The 17,738-nt window shown below is 45.0% G+C and overlaps 1 protein-coding gene across 4 annotated transcripts; it reads right to left on the bottom strand.

Moving 5' to 3' along the window:
* Nucleotides 1-918: 918 nt before the first annotated feature.
* On the bottom strand, nucleotides 919-14,153 carry CDCA7 (cell division cycle associated 7). 4 transcript variants are annotated; one of them, XM_025460218.3, is made up of 10 exons: nucleotides 13,995-14,153; nucleotides 10,830-10,955; nucleotides 10,173-10,409; nucleotides 7,216-7,452; nucleotides 6,444-6,521; nucleotides 4,885-5,085; nucleotides 4,248-4,385; nucleotides 3,387-3,536; nucleotides 2,815-2,951; nucleotides 919-2,247 (listed from the first exon to the last, which is right to left on the bottom strand). In XM_025460218.3, exons 1-10 carry the CDS (start codon nucleotides 14,013-14,015, stop codon nucleotides 2,217-2,219), a joined length of 1,356 nt encoding a protein of 451 aa, XP_025316003.1. In that variant the 5' UTR covers nucleotides 14,016-14,153; the 3' UTR covers nucleotides 919-2,216. The 4 variants fall into 4 exon arrangements, with proteins under 4 accessions (XP_025316003.1, XP_025316004.1, XP_035552914.1 ...); XM_025460219.3 differs by having other exon boundaries at nucleotides 4,885-5,082; XM_035697021.2 differs by having other exon boundaries at nucleotides 10,173-10,277.
* Between the last annotated feature and the right edge of the window lie 3,585 nt (nucleotides 14,154-17,738).

Genomic DNA, 17,738 nt, shown 5'->3' with positions numbered 1-17,738 from the left:
CGTTTATTAAAATAAATTCCCATTTCTTTTGCATCTATCTAGAATTCCAATTGTATAACTTCATATAGCTTGATCTTTTCCCTGGATGAATATGTGGGGGTAACATGATTTCCAAGGTAAGTCTAGAACATAAGCAAATCTACAGTTAAGTGCCATATTGTAAACATTTTAGGCTTTGTGGACCATAGTGCCATGTGTTTTTTTTTTTTTTTACAGTCTTCTAAAAATGTAAAGAACATACTTAGTGCAAGTGCTGTATGAACATAGGCTACAGTAGGATCTGGTCCACAGGCTGCAGTTCGCCAATTCTAGTCTAAATTGGGTTATGAGAGCTTCTAGACCATGACTTATCTTTTGCTTCTCTGAGTCCTGGAGCAGGCCTCAAGGGACTGCATGCCTTAAGTATTCAAATGGTTGATAAAATCAAGCCAGGTATTGTGAAATCAGTTAGTTCTTGGGTTGGCAAATGGTGAAGGAAAACAACATCGTAAAACTTCATGAGCCCACATTATTTTCTATCTTGGGATGTAGCTGTCTCAGCTGATTTTCCAATCACAGCTAGCGGTTATGTCACTGAGCTAGTTCCTGCTCAAAAGAGCTGGCCCATGACCTTCAGAAACTAAACCCAAAAGATAGAAATGGTCTTTTGTTTATTTATTTATTTTTTAAAAGATTTTATTTATTCACGAGAGACAGAGAGAGACAGAGGCAGAGACACAGGCTGAGAAGCAGGCTCCATGCAGGGAGCCGGATATGGGACTCGATCCCAGGTCTCCAGGTTCACACCCTGGGCGAAAGGTGGCACTAAACCGCTGAGCCACCCAGGCTGCCCTGGTCTTTTGTTTAAATAGGAGGAAAAATATTAGGATTCAGTCCAGTAAGATTGAGTATTAAAGAATTTTTAAAAAGCAGACAAGCTTAGGATAAAATGTTTTATTATTAAAATAAAAAACTTTGTATAAAAGCATTACAGATCAAAAGCTCTATTTACACTTATTGATTCAATGTCCAATTAGGCATCAAACACTGAACATGCACAGCAACAGGCTGCACATGCAAAGAAAATGGACACACAAACACTTAGATTCCACCTCTATAAAATGATTTGATTAATGCAAAAGGGGAGGGGGCAGGACACGTGGAATCTGCCCAGAAAACTAAAAGGGCAGAGATGTCCAGTTAACAAACTGTTGAAAGTCACCCAATTCCAAAAAGGCACTTCTCATTGTTATAAAAGTGCTTAAAACCGGAATGTGAACCCTGTGCCTGGTTTATAACTTCAAGAAAGCGAATACTGCAAAGACTGGTAGTAGTACTATCAATTTTCCATACAAAATGATCAGGAATTAATTTGAAACACCTCACAAACAAATGGAAATAAACCTGGCCAACTAAAATTACAATGAAGTGTTAGAGCATGAATCCAAGCTGGCCTTTTCCTGAAGCCTCAGCATCCTAATTCCCTGGGGGGTCTTTTCTACGATGATTTTGAGCATAGCAATGCCCACAGACCACGGCGCAGGGACTGGGAGAGCCAGATGTACCACTTAACCTCCTAGCGGAAGAAAGCATCAGCAACTAAGTCTCAACTGGGACACCGTGTAAAAGCAGCACGATACACGGAATACTCTCACAAGAGGCATCCAAAGTAATATACTCCACTTTCCGACAATTACTCCAATTTCTCCACATGGTTTTAAGACTTGTGTGCCTTGATTCTGTTAAAAAACATCAACTAGTATGAACGCTACATCTTAAATTATACTGCTTTCTTGTAAACAAGCTAGAAGGCTGTTCTCTGGAATTCAATAGATGTAGTTAGTAAACATTACTACTGTGTTTCTAAGTGCTTGGTTTTATGGGTAGATTCCGGGGCTATTTCAACGCCAATTAAATCAAACATGCTTTCGTAAAATTGCCATTTAAGAAGAATTCAGGAATAGAACGGTGGGAGAGAACCACTGGAAGCAGAGGGGGATGGTATGGGGTAGGGAGGAAAAAAAAGCAGAGGAGAAACGGCAGGAGGGCAAAGTATAGCTGGCTATATACCTCTGTGATGCTCAGAAACACATGTCTAACGAAATTAACGTGATTTGCGTTTCCTATAAAACTGACTGATCATCCAAATTCTTAACTCGGGTTTCAAGCACATGACAAAATGGAAAACTTCAGGAAGATTTGCACAGTGGAGGGACGGACAGTGGATCTTCAAAATGCTATGCTTGCATTTCGAATTCCTGTTTCAGGCTGAAAGAGAGAAGGGAACATGTTAGGATATGGTTTTCAACCTAAGAATTTTCTTTGAAAAACCTAACTCACAGTTTTGAAAATGTTTTCATCGAGTTATAGTATATATAGTCAAGTGCATCTATCTGAGGCATACAACTTTAATTTTTACGCACTCACACACACATCACCACCACCCAGATAAAGTTACATAATATTTCCAACATCCGAAAAGACTCCCAATGTGCCCCTTTTCCAGTCCAAACCTGCAGTCCTCACCACCCAGAGACAACCGCTATTTTGACTTCTATCATTTTTTTAAGATTTTATTTATTTAGTCAAAGAGACAGAGAGAGAGAAAGAGAGAGAGAGAGAGAGGCAGAGACACAGGCCAAGGGAGAAGCAGGCCCCATGCAGGGAGCCTGATGTGGCACTTGATCCCGGGACTCCAGGATCACCCCCTGGGCCGAAGGCAGGCTCTAAACCGCTGAGCCACCCAGGGATCCCCAAGACTTGTATCATTTCTTATTCAGACACATACATGAATGCAAGATTTGGGTGTGCGAGAGAGAAAGACCAGCAATTTACCTTTTCAAGTAAGCATGCACATTCCCAAAGCCATGGTATTTGGCTAAATACACAAGGACCCCAGTTGCACACCTCCCATCTCGCTGTCGGCAGAAACTGCAGTTGCAGATCCTGCGGCAAGGTGGGCAATGCCAGTTCTGAAGGAGAATTGTGAAAAAGCACAGTTAAGTCAAATCTTACTTTCCTCCCTTTTACTTATCTATTCCTATTTAACCTCTAAGATAGGTATCATCAATTGGATGTAAATCTTTTTTTCAGTAATAGCAAAACCGTAACATGATTAACTTCCATTTGTCCTCCTGACGTTTTCTTAGGAAATGCAGCAGAGGAAGTCACACAGCAGTTTGCAGGGGTAAAGGTAGAGTCAACCCCCCTGGAATGGCCTGGTCCCAAGCACTCTGGAGGGGGGCTCACATTCACCCAGCACCAACACTCTGAACTCATCAGCGCCCCCTGAGATGTGCACTACAAAACAGTAAGGGCTTGATCCTGTCCCTGATGCCCTCTTTCTGGCCCTTTCAACTCGATGGCTGACCTTCGAGCCCACAGGACCACCCCTTCAAGGCACCTACTGGATCTAGGAGAGCATCCTTGACCTCTTCACCATAACGGTTTCGAAGGCAGGGACCACAGAACTGGCCTCGAACGCCCCAGCACTCCGGGTTCCTGCAGTTTGTTTTGGTATCAATAGTTTTCTGGCGGCATTGATGGCAAGTAGATCCCTACAAATAGGGAGATAAGAAGGAAAAAAAGAACAAAATACTGCTTTTTGTATAGAAAAATATAGAAAAATGGCATAAAGAATGTGCTTCTTTGTGGATGGAGTCTGACAATTTGTCTTTGGATCCTATTTCAAATCTACATATACATGGGTATGCCGAGGGCATGAAAAATAAATCAAGCATGGTGATTTCATTCAACTGGCAGACCCAACAGTTAATATTATCAAAACTCGTTTTCTGCGAGGGCCGCCTGGGTCACTCAGTAGTTGAGCGGCTCAGGGCGTGATCCCGGGATCGAGTCCCACTTCAGGCTCCCTGCATGGAGCCTGCTTCTCCCTCTGCCTATGTCTCTGCCTCTCTCTCTCTGGGTCTCTCATGAATAAATAAATCTTTAAAAAAAAAAAAAGCACCCACAAAACAAAAACAAAATAAAAAAGTAGTTTTCTGTGAGACATACAGTCAATATATGTTGAATCAATTTCTAAAATTAAAAGATCAAATGCTACCAAAGGCTTTACTAAGCAAATACTACTGCTGCAGACTCACTAAGAGCAAGGATGCTACAAAACTCTTTCCTTTTATGAAAAAAAAAAAAAACACAAGCACATATCCCTTGTACTAAGGCTTTAAAGTTAGCAAAAATCTAAGGATAGAAGCTCTCCTTTCTCTCACAGATGTTCATGTTCACAGATAGAATTTAGAGGTTTATACCAATGTACGGTTATAGATCTTCTCTCGAGAATTGTTGCAGATGTTCTCCAGCTCTTCCTCTGTAATTTCTTCCACCGGGCGAATTATATGTGGAAGGGTCATGGATCCAGCGCGACGACTTCTGGGCATGTCATCTTCCTGCGTGACAAAAATCATGGACTGGTGTTTCTACTGGCTCTCCCCAGCTTTGAATCCCAGGCACATGATTTGTAATTTCCTCACAAAGAATTCAACCTAGAAACCTTTCCTTAGAGCTTATGGAGAAGGGACAAGTTCTAAGTTTACTAAAGATAACGGGACAACATCACGGAAATGATACCTACATTACGAAAAGCTGCAGAAAGCTTGGGGCACTTAGAAATAAAATCTCGAAAACAAACAAAAAAAAATAAAAGAGAAAGAAAGGAAGAAAGCAAGCTTTGACCTTTTCACCAGCTAACAAACCTGCTAAACCTTTTCTGTTTTGTTTACAAAAACAGCAAGTAAGTCTATACGACATTAACAATTCTTAATGATGAGAAGAAGGTTTACTGTGGGTCATCTATGATGTTGAGGCCGCATAGTGTGTAGTGTACTGGATACTGCGCCTACAGGAAGACGACAAAGGGAAGAGCAAGCACAAACGCCGAGAACTCACATTCATGTAGTTGTCCACGGTCTTCCTCTTTCTCACCAACATATACTTATCCTCCTCCTCCTCCTCCTCCTCTTCTGTGGGTAGAGCACTAAGAGACCCAAGGATCCGGGACCTTGACCTGGTAAGAGGACGAGCTCTTCGTTCAGGGTTTCTCCTGGAAGCAACACCCGGGAATGTACGCCTTCGGGGTGTCTTTGACTGCTAAACAAAACATGATGGAACCCATTTATTCCAGAATGAAGAGAAATGTACCTTCTCCTTAAGCATGTTTTTTTTTTTTTTTTTTTTTTTTTTTGGCAGCACTTGCTTTATTAGCTGAGCTGCGGGGCCACCGCCCGGAGTGGGGGGGGGGGCTTAAGCATGTTTTTAAGTAAAAGGAGAGCTCCATTTCCTAATCCTTTGTCCTTTCCATGACACAATCACAGTGAGCCCCAAAATGGTACAGCTACTGTAATTCTGCTTTTCTAACACCAAGCCGTTTCTCTCAAACTGAGAGATGATCCATTTATTCCTCCGCTGGAGAACAGATCTCATTTGGGAGCCCTGGGTGGCTCAGTGGTTGAGCGTCTGCCTTTGGCTCAGGGCGTGATCCGAGTTCCCAGATTGAGTTCCATATTGGGCTCCTTGCATGGAGCCTGCTCCTCCTGTCTCTGCCTCTCTGTGTCTCTCATGAATAAATAAAATCTTTAAAAAGAAAAAAAAAAAAAAGAACAGATCTTGTTTTCCAAAAAACAAAACAAAACCTTTTCTACAACATCTCTTGAGCCCTGAAACATACTCACTATTTCTATGTGGCACAAGACAGAAATGTATGTATTTATGGTTTTCCTTCTTCTGTTCCTTGCCTGCCCCTTCCCTTTCTCCTCAGGGAGAGGTGGGGAAAGGACATCTTTCCTTTTGTACCACAGCAGACACATCAAATTCCCTTTAGTTGCACCAGCCTAGTTCCTCAGAATAGAATCACATATATTAGGCCATGACTTGGTTAAGAAATTGTTTTTTCTGGGCAGCCCGGGTGGCTCAGCGGTTTAGCACCGCCTTCAGCCCAGGGTGTGATCCTGGGGACCCGGGATCGAGTCCCACGTCGGGTTCCCTGCATGGAGCCTGCTTCTCCCTCTGCCCGTGTCTCTGCCTCTCAAGAATAAATAAATAAAATCTTAAAAAAAAAAAAAGAAATTGTTTTTTCCTTTTTTCTCATTCTCAGTTACTAAAAATCTGTATTATTACTCATCTATCATGCAGGAGGAATATCCTAATGCTGGGGATATAGGAAAAAAAGTTTTCAATCTTTACTCCCTGCTCTTGAGGGGCTTAGTTTAGTTGGGAAGGAGAGAAACAGCCAATCAAAATGGGTTTAAGCACTGCAGAAGCATGGCTTAGAGAGGAGGCCACACCTGACCTAGGATGCACAGAAGAGGTCCCAGAGTTATGTTAGAGAGGTTTTTCCTCTAGTTCTTTGTCTGTAGGACTACACAAAATAAGGAAATTGGATTTTAAAATAACAAATTTATCTTAGACCTGTCCAAAATACTATAAGACAAACAAGGATTTGCACTTACTGAACTGGGGCCTGGTAGGGAACGCCTTCCAGGGAATGAGCCAGGGAAGCTTTCTAATTCCGACATTAGTTTTGCAAGCTAAAAAGGGAGGAAATTCAACAGAAATTATTAGTTTAGAATAAATGTAGGGAATAAAGCAACTTTTAGAAAATATAGTAGCACATCTCAAGTTTCCAGGTTCACTCATATATTTACCAAGACTAATGGATTAAAAAAAAGAAATTAATTTAGGAGGAGAAGCATATATTGAAGGGACGCCCGGGTGGCTCAGTGGTTGGGCGCCTGCCTTTGGCTCAGGTCATGATCCTGGGATTGGGGATCGAATCCCTCATCGGGCTCCCCCTGAGAGGAGCCTGCTTCTCCCTCTGCCTGTGTCTCTGCCTCTCTCTCAGCCTGTGTCTCTCAGGAATAAATAAATATACCTTAAAAAAAAAAGCATATTTTGAGGCATACATTGTGAAGACTTCACAGCACACTGAAAATAATTCTTAGGACAGGGATCCCTTGGTGGCACAGCGGTTTGGCGCCTGCCTTTGGCCCAGGGCGCGATCCTGGAGATCCGGGATCGAATCCCACGTCAGGCTCCCGGTGCATGGAGCCTGCTTCTCCCTCTGCCTATGTCTCTGCCTCTCTCTCTCTCTCTCTCTCTCTCTGTGTGACTATCATAAATAAATAAAAATTAAAAAAAAAAATTCTTAGGACAGATATAAACAGCGAGCAGCTTAGAGAAAGGACAGGATGGGTTAGTGTTAGAACAAAGTCAGATACCTACCATTGCTTTGTTTTGCTTTATATTTAAAGCTCTTTTCTCCAAAAAGTTCATTCCATTTTCATCTTCTGAATCGGAATTAGAATCAGTCACAGAATTCTCAGAGGGTTCGGGGGGCACTGCTCTTTTGCTGGCGGCTCCCCTGGTGTTCTGAGTTGGAAACTTCATGGCCACTCGGAGGGGTCCGGACCGTCTGCACTGGCTGCGGGTCTTACAGCCAGTGTGGTCTGACTGCAGTCTCTAGTTAATCAGGAACAATGGAGTCATTAATGACTTGTTGATTGTCCTACAAGCTGCACCAGTAGGACTACAAATCTCTTTTGAACAAAAGACACTGACATGGAATAAATTTTAATTGAACACTTTAATCATCAATTTTAATTGACAGCCCTGAGAAACAAAATCAGGAATTACAAATAAGTACAATAATCAGTTTAATTTAACTCCCGTAGCCTATTTGAGACATGTTGTTATAAGCCATCTTCATAGCCTTTATTAGGCCAGAGGTTTGGAGTAATTTTTTTAATTAAATGTGAAAATCCCAGTTCCCTTTTTAATTTAGAAATAGATCTTTTATTTTTTAAAAGAACTCCTATAAAAACAAATATGTGTCCTCTCACAAACACGGTTTCAATGCTTATGGCATTAAACCATATAGGTGTCTTAGTGCTCTAATCTACTTTTTAAAAAATGTGTGGTAAATATGCATTACATAAAATGTACCACCTTAACTTTTAAGTGTACAGTTCAGTGGCATTAAGTACATACACACTGTTGTGTAACCATCACCACCATCCGTCTCTAGAACTTTTTCATCTTCCTAAACTGAAACTCTGTACCCATTCAACACTAACTCCCCACTCCCGGCGGTCCTCTGGCAACCACAATTCTACTTTCTGTCTCTCTGAATTTCACTACTCGGGGTATCTCTGTAATCTACTTCTTGTAAATAAAAAAAAAAATTGAGATTCCAAACGTAAAGTGGGTTCCCATCATTAAAAATATATTAAAATTAGGGCAGCCGGGGTGGCTTAGTGGTTTAGTGCCGCCTTCAGCCCAGGGCCTGATCCTGGAGACCGGAGATTGAGTCCCACGTCAGGCTCCCTGCATGGAGCCTGCTTCTCTCTCCTCTCTGCCTCTCTCTGTCTCTCACGAATAAATAAAATCTTTAAAAAAAAATTAAAATATATATATATATATTAAAATTAGCCATTAGGGAAAAGCAAATCAGAATCATGATACTGCTTCATTACCCACACTAGTGGAGCTGAACCAGTATCAAGTATGGCATGAATGTAGAGCACCTGGAACCCACATACACTGCTGGTAGGAATCTAACAATGGTCCAGCCAAAGACAACCTGTCATTTCGTTAAAAGGCCAGAGCTACCATAGGACTCATTTGTATATACACCCCGACAGTATACGTCCACACAAAAACTTGTATGTGAATGTTCGAGGCAGCGCTATTCACAACAGCCAAAAGGTGCAAATAACCCTCAAATCCATCAACTGGTAAAGAGGATAAATAAAATGTTGTATATTCACAAAATATTATTCAGTGATAAAAAGGTACTAAGTACTGGCACCTGCCACATCATGGAAGAGCCTTGAAAACCTTACACGAAGTGAAAGGAGCCAGTCACAAAAGACCAGATAGTATATGGTTTCATTTGTATGAAGTGTCCAGAATAGGAAACGTATAATTGCAGCAGACAGACAGGTGGTTGCCAATGGAAAATTGAGGGTACTGGGAAAGGATGAGAAGTAACGGTTAATGGGGACACGGTTTTTTGGGGAGGTGATGAACATATCCTAAACTGATGGTGGTGATGGCTGAAAAAATTTGAGAAAAGAAAATGTATCACCCATGAAGTTCCAGAAATGGAAAACCCATTTTTTTTTAAAAAAAAATTCAAGCACTTCTTAAATCCACACAGCTTCTAGTATTCTTTGTGTACTTTTAATGTGCCTGATTATGAGAAAATGACAAACTTTTATGGGTTTTTAAGGCTTTTACTCAATTGGCATTTTATTCATTGAAACTAACAGCATCTACTAAGAATGGAAACACTGCCCAGAAATGACTCAGGCTACGCAATGTTTAGGTCACGTGCAGATTTACAGACCAGCCCCTGCATTAACTCCAATCTGCACTGATTTGAACCACCGCCACTTCTTAGAGACATTACCATAAAGTCAGATAGTGATAAACTATCTCCTTGGCCAGATGCTCTCACTTATGTCAGTGTGAGTGTGGTCCCTGGGAGTGGCTCCGTATCAGACTGCAATGAGCTGAAGAGCATGCACCTAACTGTAAACCAACACGCTGCTTCCTTTGTTGAGACAGTCCTGCTAACAAGAGTCTGCAGAACTAAACAATATGCTCAGGGAGACTGGGACTGAGGTGCAGCAGCAGCAGCAGTGGCCTCAGCAGCACGAGAGGTTAAAGCTAAGGCAGCATGCACAAGAAAAGCCAGCCACGGAGCAAAAGTGAAAGCAGGAAGGGCCCTAATTGTCATTTTCTGCACTTGAACTCCTGCACATGAGTCATCACAGGTTTTTCGGATGAAGGTATAGAGCCACCATGAGAACCAACATTTACCAAAGGCCTGCTCTATGCTGGGCCGGTACTGGGGCTGGGCACTTGAACTTAAATAGGAATAATTCTAATCTTGAGGACATGTGGGCTTCTGATCATCAGGCTAGCTGGAGGTTGGCCAATTTTATCTTACCAGTTTCCAAGATTTTTACAGCCTATAAAACGTTCAAGCTTTTTAGGAACTATGTTAGTCAAAACTGTTGTAAGACTTGAAGAAGAAAATAACTCTTAAAATTTTAAAAAGCTCAACAAAATCTAATGGCATGACTAAAATGAAAATTACGAGAAAAATATTTTTTAAGCAAGTATGCCATGCCTGTATATGTACCTTGCTTCTTGACATGGGTTCTCAAACTCACCATTCCATCTTGTATCTCACTCTCTGAGAAACCGCAAAATGATTCATCGTCAGAGTCGGCATGAAAAATACTGGCCAGTTCTTTAGTGACATCTGGCCTTGGTTTCTGTAAAAATCCACAATGGTCTAACACATCTTGCACCTCACTTTCTGAAAAGCCGCAGAAAGATTCATTATCAGAGTCCTCATAAAAAACATTTGCCAGTTCTTCACTGATATCTGACCTGAATTTAGGTTTCTGTAAAATAAATAAATAAATGTGGTTGTGCATTTTTTCCCTCTTTTTTCAAGAACCAATTTTCCATAAACCGTGCAGAGAGCAAATCACATTTACAAGTGCACTACAAGAGAACAGCTTTTGTTACAAAGAAAAATGGTTCAGAGGTTTACAAATGATTTCTGAGTTGTTATGGCAAATCATCAGGCATGTTAGGTTAGGCGACATTTCAAAAAGATAGAATAAGTAGCTAATCTACCTCCAACAATTACTACCTAGAACCACAGCAAAAAAGTGAAATGAAATTACAATGCATACTGTATTTTCCAGCGGCTGTATAGAAATGCGGGCAAAAAGCAAGCAGTTTTAATCACGCACAAAGCATTTGGGGCATTGTGGGCACCGCAGACTCAATTCTGTTTATTCTCAGGCAGCACTTACTGTGTTTGCAAAATTATCAGAAGCAAAGCTGTCACAACTGTCATCAGAGGATGACGACGTTTCCATGGAAATCAACTTCACATATCTAAATTTCTTTACGTTCTTCTTTACTCCGTGATCCTTTTGCTGCAAATGAAAATGGCAATACTATTAAGTGGGACGCTTACTACACCCTCTAACCGAAGACATCATTTTGAGTTTAGTAGTTCAAACAGCACAGGGTAGATATGTCCATTTCTTAACACCTTATATAGAAAAAGGAGGATTTGCAAATGCTACAAAAAAAAATTTTAAACCTGGTAAAATCTTAAAAGGGGATTTAAAGGAATATTGTTAAGGACACTTATCAGTTTAATCAAACATCTGTGGAACTACCTCACTGCTCACCTCTCTTCCCACCAAGCCGAGCATTATACAGTTCCCAAGGGGTTTAGTGCTGACCTCCTAAAACCTGCCTGTTAAAAACACTGGATTGCACTTCTAAAAGGAAATTTCAAAAGTACAAAACGGTAGGGTGATTTCTCTCTGTCGGCCAAAATCAAGCTAATGAGGTCTTTTTATATAAGCTTTGGGCTCTGTACTGTGATGCTAATTATCCAAACTACAAAAACTGGGCAGCACCTCTACTTCAAGATGGCAGGCTTTCAAGCAGGCCCTGCTCTACCAGGAGGGGTATAGGGATTTCAGCACAAAGTCCTTACAAATCGCGTACATCCACAGAATGAACAAACCCACAAGGAGGCAAGTTAAAGGTCAAACAGCCCTCCAAACCCAGGAAGAATGCCTGATTCCACTTCAGCGTTCTAGTAGCCTGGCCTGACATTCAGCTCTTCCTGCAGTCCCCTTGCTACACAAATCTTAAGTTTTTAGAAGTTCTTCCTACTTGTAGGTTACTTGTTCATAAACACGGAACAGCCTGGCTTTGCACCTCAGAAAATGCAACTGGCATCTATCTCATGTTAAAGACAGCAGTTTCTGGCATTTCTTAATATTTAATGAGATTTCTTAAGTGTTTTTAGTTCCTATATTTAAATCTTCTTAAGTATATAGCCACAAGATAGAAAGGACTCCTCACATTGAAAACTCTGAAAGGCAAGTTCTGCTATGGGTCTCACAAAATAAAGCCAAGATGTGAGGTGTCAGGAACATTCTAGACCTTCCTTGTACACCTAACATTCTGCATTTCATTTCAATCTCTTGCAAATAAAATTATCATGTCTTTTGTCCTTTAGAAAGGCAGGAAAACGTGAGAACAGAGCTACCATCTATTAGAAAGGCTCTCACAGGGATCCCTGGGTGGCGCAGCGGTTTAGCGCCTGCCTTTGGCCCAGGGGGGCGATCCTGGAGACCCGGGATCGAATCCCACGGCAGGCTCCCGATGCATGGAGCCTGCTTCTCCCTCTGCCTGTGTCTCTGCCTCTCTCTCTCTGTGACTATCATAAATAATATAAATAAAAATTAAAAAAAGAACAAAAAAATAAGGAAGGCTCTCACAAACACCCCATATTCCAGGTGAGGAAATTCAAGGCCCCAGGGAGGGTGAAATCGAGTGCGGGAGATGACACAGCTGGAAGAAGAACCCAATTCTGCAGTCACCTCGGCCAGCACCGCTCCTAGCATTCCGCTGCAATTTACTCATCAATCTACCTGTGAGCAGAGGTCCAAGACCGCCTCAGGGGAGGCATTTTACTGGAAGCTGACAAGGAAACACACGCTGGGCTTTAACGCGTCAGCACAGGCCAAGAATTAGGTAGCAGGCAAATGCATGTTTGGAGGTAAAGACATAGAAAAAGGCAAATGGTCACGGTTGAGATGAACTTTTCTGGCAGGCAGGGAATATAATAACCAACACTGTGCAGGAGGTGTTTTTTCTGTGCCAGGCACGGAGCGTGTTTTCACATAACGTTTACTCCCTTGCAACCAAGTGTTATCATTATTCCCACTTAACAAATGGGGAAGGAAGCAGGGAATGCCTGGGCGGCTCAGGGGATGAGCGTCAGCCTTTGGCCCAGGTCCTGGGATCGAGTCCCCATCCGGATCCCTGCATGGAGACTGCTTCTCCCTCTGCCTGTGTCTTTCATGAATAAATAGGTAAAATCTTAAACACACACACACACACACACACACACACACACACACACACACACAAATGTGGAAGCTGAGGCCCGAGGGGTGAAGTGGATTACTCAAATCACAGGATGGCCCAAATTTGAACGCAGGGATGTCAGACTCGAGCCCTGTTGGACGCGGCTTTCTCCAACCTAAAAGCCAAGGCCGGGCTCACCCAGAGGTGCCCGAGGCCACGCCCCCACCCCATCCCCCTAGAAGCACAGCCTCCTCACGCGTGTCACTCTTATTTATAAAGCCTGTCACTCCCTTCCTCCACCCAGCCCCCATCTTCTTAACATCTCCGGGGGGCAGACCCTACGTTCCGGTTTCCGTTAGAGCAAAAAAAGTAACGTCCCACCCGGGGCAGCGTCCTGCAGCTGCAAGGCCGGTGGGTGGGTGAAGGGGTGCAGAACCCGCAAACGGCAGGCGGCCAGGCGGGACACCAGCTCGTCCGGGTGCAATCGCCGCCCGGACCTGGGGCGCCCCACACCCCCCCCCCGCCTGTGCGCACCCCAAGTCCGAAAGAGACCGTTTTGCAAGACCTTGAAACTTCAAGCCCACCCACCCCCGTCAGCGGCTGGAGAGCGGGTGCGGGAGCGGCGGGGAGCACGTCCAGGGGGCCCCCCGGGGCGCGCGGGTCCCCGCAGCCGGGAGCCACCCACCCGCCCGGAGCTGCGGGGCAAACCCCCGGGCGGCGGGGAGGGGCGCCCCCCCCCGACCCGGGCTCGGGCCTGCAGGCACAATGGGGCCCCCGCCGGCTCCGGCCGCTGTCCGGCCCCGGGGCGCACGTGCACTGCGGGCGCACGTGGCTCCGGGCTCGCGCGGCGCCGCCGACCAACCTGCAAACCGCTCAGCTCGCCGCCCGCGCGCGCCGGGTGCGCACGCCCCGCGGGGTCGGCCCCGGCTCCGGCTCCCCCGAAATGCACACAGTCTGGGGGGGGGGGCTGCCCATACGGGAACCGCCCAGGATGGCCCCCGGTCCGCGGGGCTCGGGGGATCGGCCCGCGCCCAGCGCCCACCGCGTCCACCCCTCGAGCTCGTCCGCCCAGCGCTCACCCGCACGCGGCGAGCGTCCATGCCGGCGGCGGGCGCGGAGCCGGAGAGCCGAGCACGGCGAGCGCCGCGGTCCCACTGAGCCGGAGGGAGCGGCGCGGCGGCGGGCGGGGCGCGCAGACCCGGGCCCCGGGGGGCGGGGCTCGGCCGGCTTTCCCGCGCCGGGGCGCAGGTCCTGCCAGCTGCGGAGACCGCCGGCGGGGCCACGGGCACCCTCCCGCCGCCGGGGAAAAACGCGGCGCCCCCAGATATTGCGAACTCAAGGCACAGCCTTGGAATCCCCTAAAGAGCGCCTGGAAAAGCGGCGCCTTTTACGGGCGCTAGGACCCCTCTCTTTACGCTGCTGCACAGACCTGAGCGAGTGGCGCGAAAGAGGTTCGTATTGCCCCGGGGCAGGCAGGCTGATTTGCATGAGGTCCCGGGGCCTGCGGGGTGCGGCTCACGCTGTGAAAGATAACCCGGGACCTGAGCACGGACTCTCCCCCTCACTAGTGCAGCCCCTGTCCCTGAGTGTGGCACCTCCTACCTGGCGACCCCATCACCACCCGCAGCAATAAGATGAGGCAAAGCCTGAGGTTTCTTTGCAGAACGCGCAGGGAGCCGCGCAGTGGGATTCATGCCAGACTTGTGCTTTGTAACTTAAGACTTAACCTGCGGGATCGTACGGTCTTGCCAGGGCCTCTGTTGGGGGGTAGAAGCTGGAGCCCCTTTATGTGGTTTGGGGGAATCTTCTCTTTTTTTGTCCGAACTTGTAATTACCGAAATCGGGATGACCGCGAGATATTTTTCATTTGCCCTTCCAGTCAAACGTGACATTTCCGACGCAATAAAGTGTGAGGTTTTGCATTTTGCATTTTTCTTTTTTTGCATTTTTCTTTCTTTCTTTTTTTTTTTTTTTTGACTTTTTTTTGGGGGGGGTAGCAGGAACAAGAAAAAGGGCTTTAAGAAGAAAAGGTAAAAAGGAGTTGGGTGGCTTTAAAAGACGCTGTCACCTCGCATGTAAGACGAGGGCTTGGGATGGAAACCATCGAATTTGCTCCTTAAAAAACTTTTCTCTCGCCGAGAAGTCCTCGGCAGTGAGAGAGCATGCGTGAGCGCCTGGATCCAGAAACTTGGGAGCGAGTCCTGCAGGAGAACAATGGGTTGGAGGAATCGGGAGGGTCTGGGAGCGGGTCCTCGAGAGCCTCCCCCAAAGCCGCCTGCCCGGGGTCACGGTCACTGCAAGGGACAAAGGACCCGCGGCCTGGAAGGTAGGCGCCGCGGGAGGCGGGGGGCTCGGCGAGGTCCCTGGCAGCCGCGGGGATGGGCGGGGCGGGGGCGGGGCTCCTAAGTGTCTGTTGGGTAAATAAACAACTATGTAGATGGTGAAAGCCCTAGAATCTTCGTTAGTGCTGGGTCCTTGGGAAATAGTGGCGGTTTTTTTTTTTTTTTTTGCCACCGAAATAAGTGAGAATTTGGAATTGTGACATACACTAAGGGAAGGGTACATCACAGAAAAGTTATGATAGGAAAATTCTTGATTTCTTTAGGGGACTACAAAATAATTTAGCTTACCTTTTTTTAATAAAAGATGTTATTTATTTATTCATAAGAGACACACAGAGAGAGAAAGAGACATACGCAGAGGAAGAAGCAGGCTCCATGCAGGGAGCCCGATGTGGGACTTGATCCCGGGACCAGGATCATGCCTTGAGCCAAAGGCAGACGCTCAACCGCTGAGCCACTCAGGTGTCCTTTTCTTTTTTCTTTTTTTTTTTTTTTTTTTTTTTTTCAGATTAAGAGGTCTGGTCTGTCCGTCCTTTGAGTAAAGGGGAAGAAGCAAGTGAAAACAAAGGATACACTTTCACTCTGGCAAAAAATTGAAAAGCCTGAGAAGACCAGGTGTTGGTAAGGATGCAAGGAAATTGCCTCAATGTTAGTAGTGTAATTTAAAAAAAAAAAAAAAAAAAAACATCAGAGGGCAGTTTAGGGATATTTCGTAAAACCCAGCAAAACCACTTCCAGATGTGTACCATCAAAGTTTTTCACACTGCAGGTTAGAACCCATTGGGAGATTGTGAAATAATCAACTTAGGTTACAACCAGCACATTTTCTTCTTCTTCTTCCTTTTTTTTTTAAAGATTTTTATTTATTTATTCATGAGAGACAGTCAGAGAGAGAGAGAGAGAGAGGCAGAGACACAGGCAGAGGGAGAAGCAGGCTCCATGCAGGGAGCTAGCTGGACCTGGGACTCGATGCCGGGTCTCCAGGATCACGCCCTGACCCAAAGGCAGGCACTAAACCGCTGAGCCACCCAGGGATCCCCCTTCTTTTATCTTTCTTTTGAAATTGAGTAAAAAATAGGAGTAGTAAGGGTGACTCTTGTTTTTTGAAACTTGGTGTCACCTTTGGGTGTGTGTTTCGTATAAACGTGTATTTCATATTGTGCTTTGCCGTGGACAGAATTTTCAAGATAATGTCCTGGAGAATGCACCTGATGAGTCTTGTACTGATGTTCTCTCATTCATTCAGGCTAAGTACTGACAGTGCTAGTACACCAGGCACTATTCTGAGAACTGGGGACACAAAGGCCAGGGAGTGCATATCCTGGTGGAGGAGCAAAAGTAAACAAGATAATTTCAGGTGTGATAACTTCTGAAACGAAAAAAAAAAAAAAAGGCAGGATAAGGAGATAGGAAATGAAAGAGGTATTAATTCAGATAAGAAAAACGGGAAAGGGTTCTCAGGTGTTATCTGATCAGGAGCCTGAGTAAAGCAAGGGAAGAAGTCCTAGGAAGATAAGGGAAGTGCTGGTTTCCAGCAAAATGAACAGCTAGTTCAAAGGCTCCATAAGGCCCAACAGAAGCAGCTAAATATGCTGGACTCTAGCTAGGGAAGGAAAGGGAGAGAGGCCAGATCACGGCCAGGTGCGGGGAGTGGGGGTGGTGCTTCTTCGTGACCCTGGAAAGAGCTTGGGGAGGATTTTGATGAAGGACCAACCCAATCTGACCCTATGGACTGTGTGAACTGTAGGTTGAAGGGGAACAGGATTGAAAGCTCAAGGCCCCTGAAGAAGAAAATGATGGCATGGACTAGGGTAGTTTTGGGGTACGAAGAACTGCTCAGGTTTAAGTTATATTATTTTGAAGATAAAACTAATGGAACTGAAGGGATGGGTGGTTCATTCGTTACAGCATTATGTATCATAGTAAAATATTGCAAATAAACGAAATGCCCCCTCAGAAGGGAAACGGATGCACAAACGGTGGAATATTCATAGAATGGAATTTGAACAGTACTTCAAATGAATGGCATGGCTTATTTGCATCAATGTAGATAAATCTTAAAGTTGAACGAAAGAGCAAATTGCAAACATTTCTGCAGACTGTAGCCCTTATGCAAATTTTGGAAACCTAAAACAAAACCAAACAAAAGAAACCTAATGATGAAGTTTTGGAATATAGGTGAGGTCCAGAGCCCACAACCCAGAAAGAATTCTTGTGACATCTTTGGTGCAAAATGGTGGTTTTATTAAAGCACAGGGACAGGACCCTTGGGCAGGAAGAGCTGCTGTCCTGGGCCTGTGAGGGGTGGTTGATTATATACCTGGGAGTTGGGAGGGGTTTGAGGATAACCTACTCTCTAAGGAATTTTGGAAGCAGGGTTTCCAGGACCTTGAGGGGGCGAGCTGTTGTTGGGAAAAGGTCACTTCTTACCGTCTAATAAAACCTGAGTCATGAGACCCTTCAGTTGTGTGTCGGTGGGCC

The sequence above is a fragment of the Canis lupus genome, chromosome 36, assembly GCF_003254725.2.
Source record: "Canis lupus dingo isolate Sandy chromosome 36, ASM325472v2, whole genome shotgun sequence".
In the NCBI taxonomy this organism is placed as follows: domain Eukaryota; kingdom Metazoa; phylum Chordata; class Mammalia; order Carnivora; family Canidae; genus Canis; species Canis lupus.
The sequence above is the reverse complement of the archived record's forward strand: the minus strand, read 5'-3'. Positions and strand labels throughout refer to the sequence as shown.

Coding starts and splice junctions, on each gene's coding strand:
- CDCA7 (XM_025460218.3), bottom strand. CDS start 14,015: ATGGACGCTCGCCGCGTGCGG. Junction 7,453..10,172: donor GTGAGATACAAGATGGAATG/GTGAGTTTGAGA, acceptor CTGATTAACTAG/AGACTGCAGTCAGACCACAC. Junction 5,086..6,443: donor CCCTACCAGGCCCCAGTTCA/GTAAGTGCAAAT, acceptor TGTTTTGTTTAG/CAGTCAAAGACACCCCGAAG.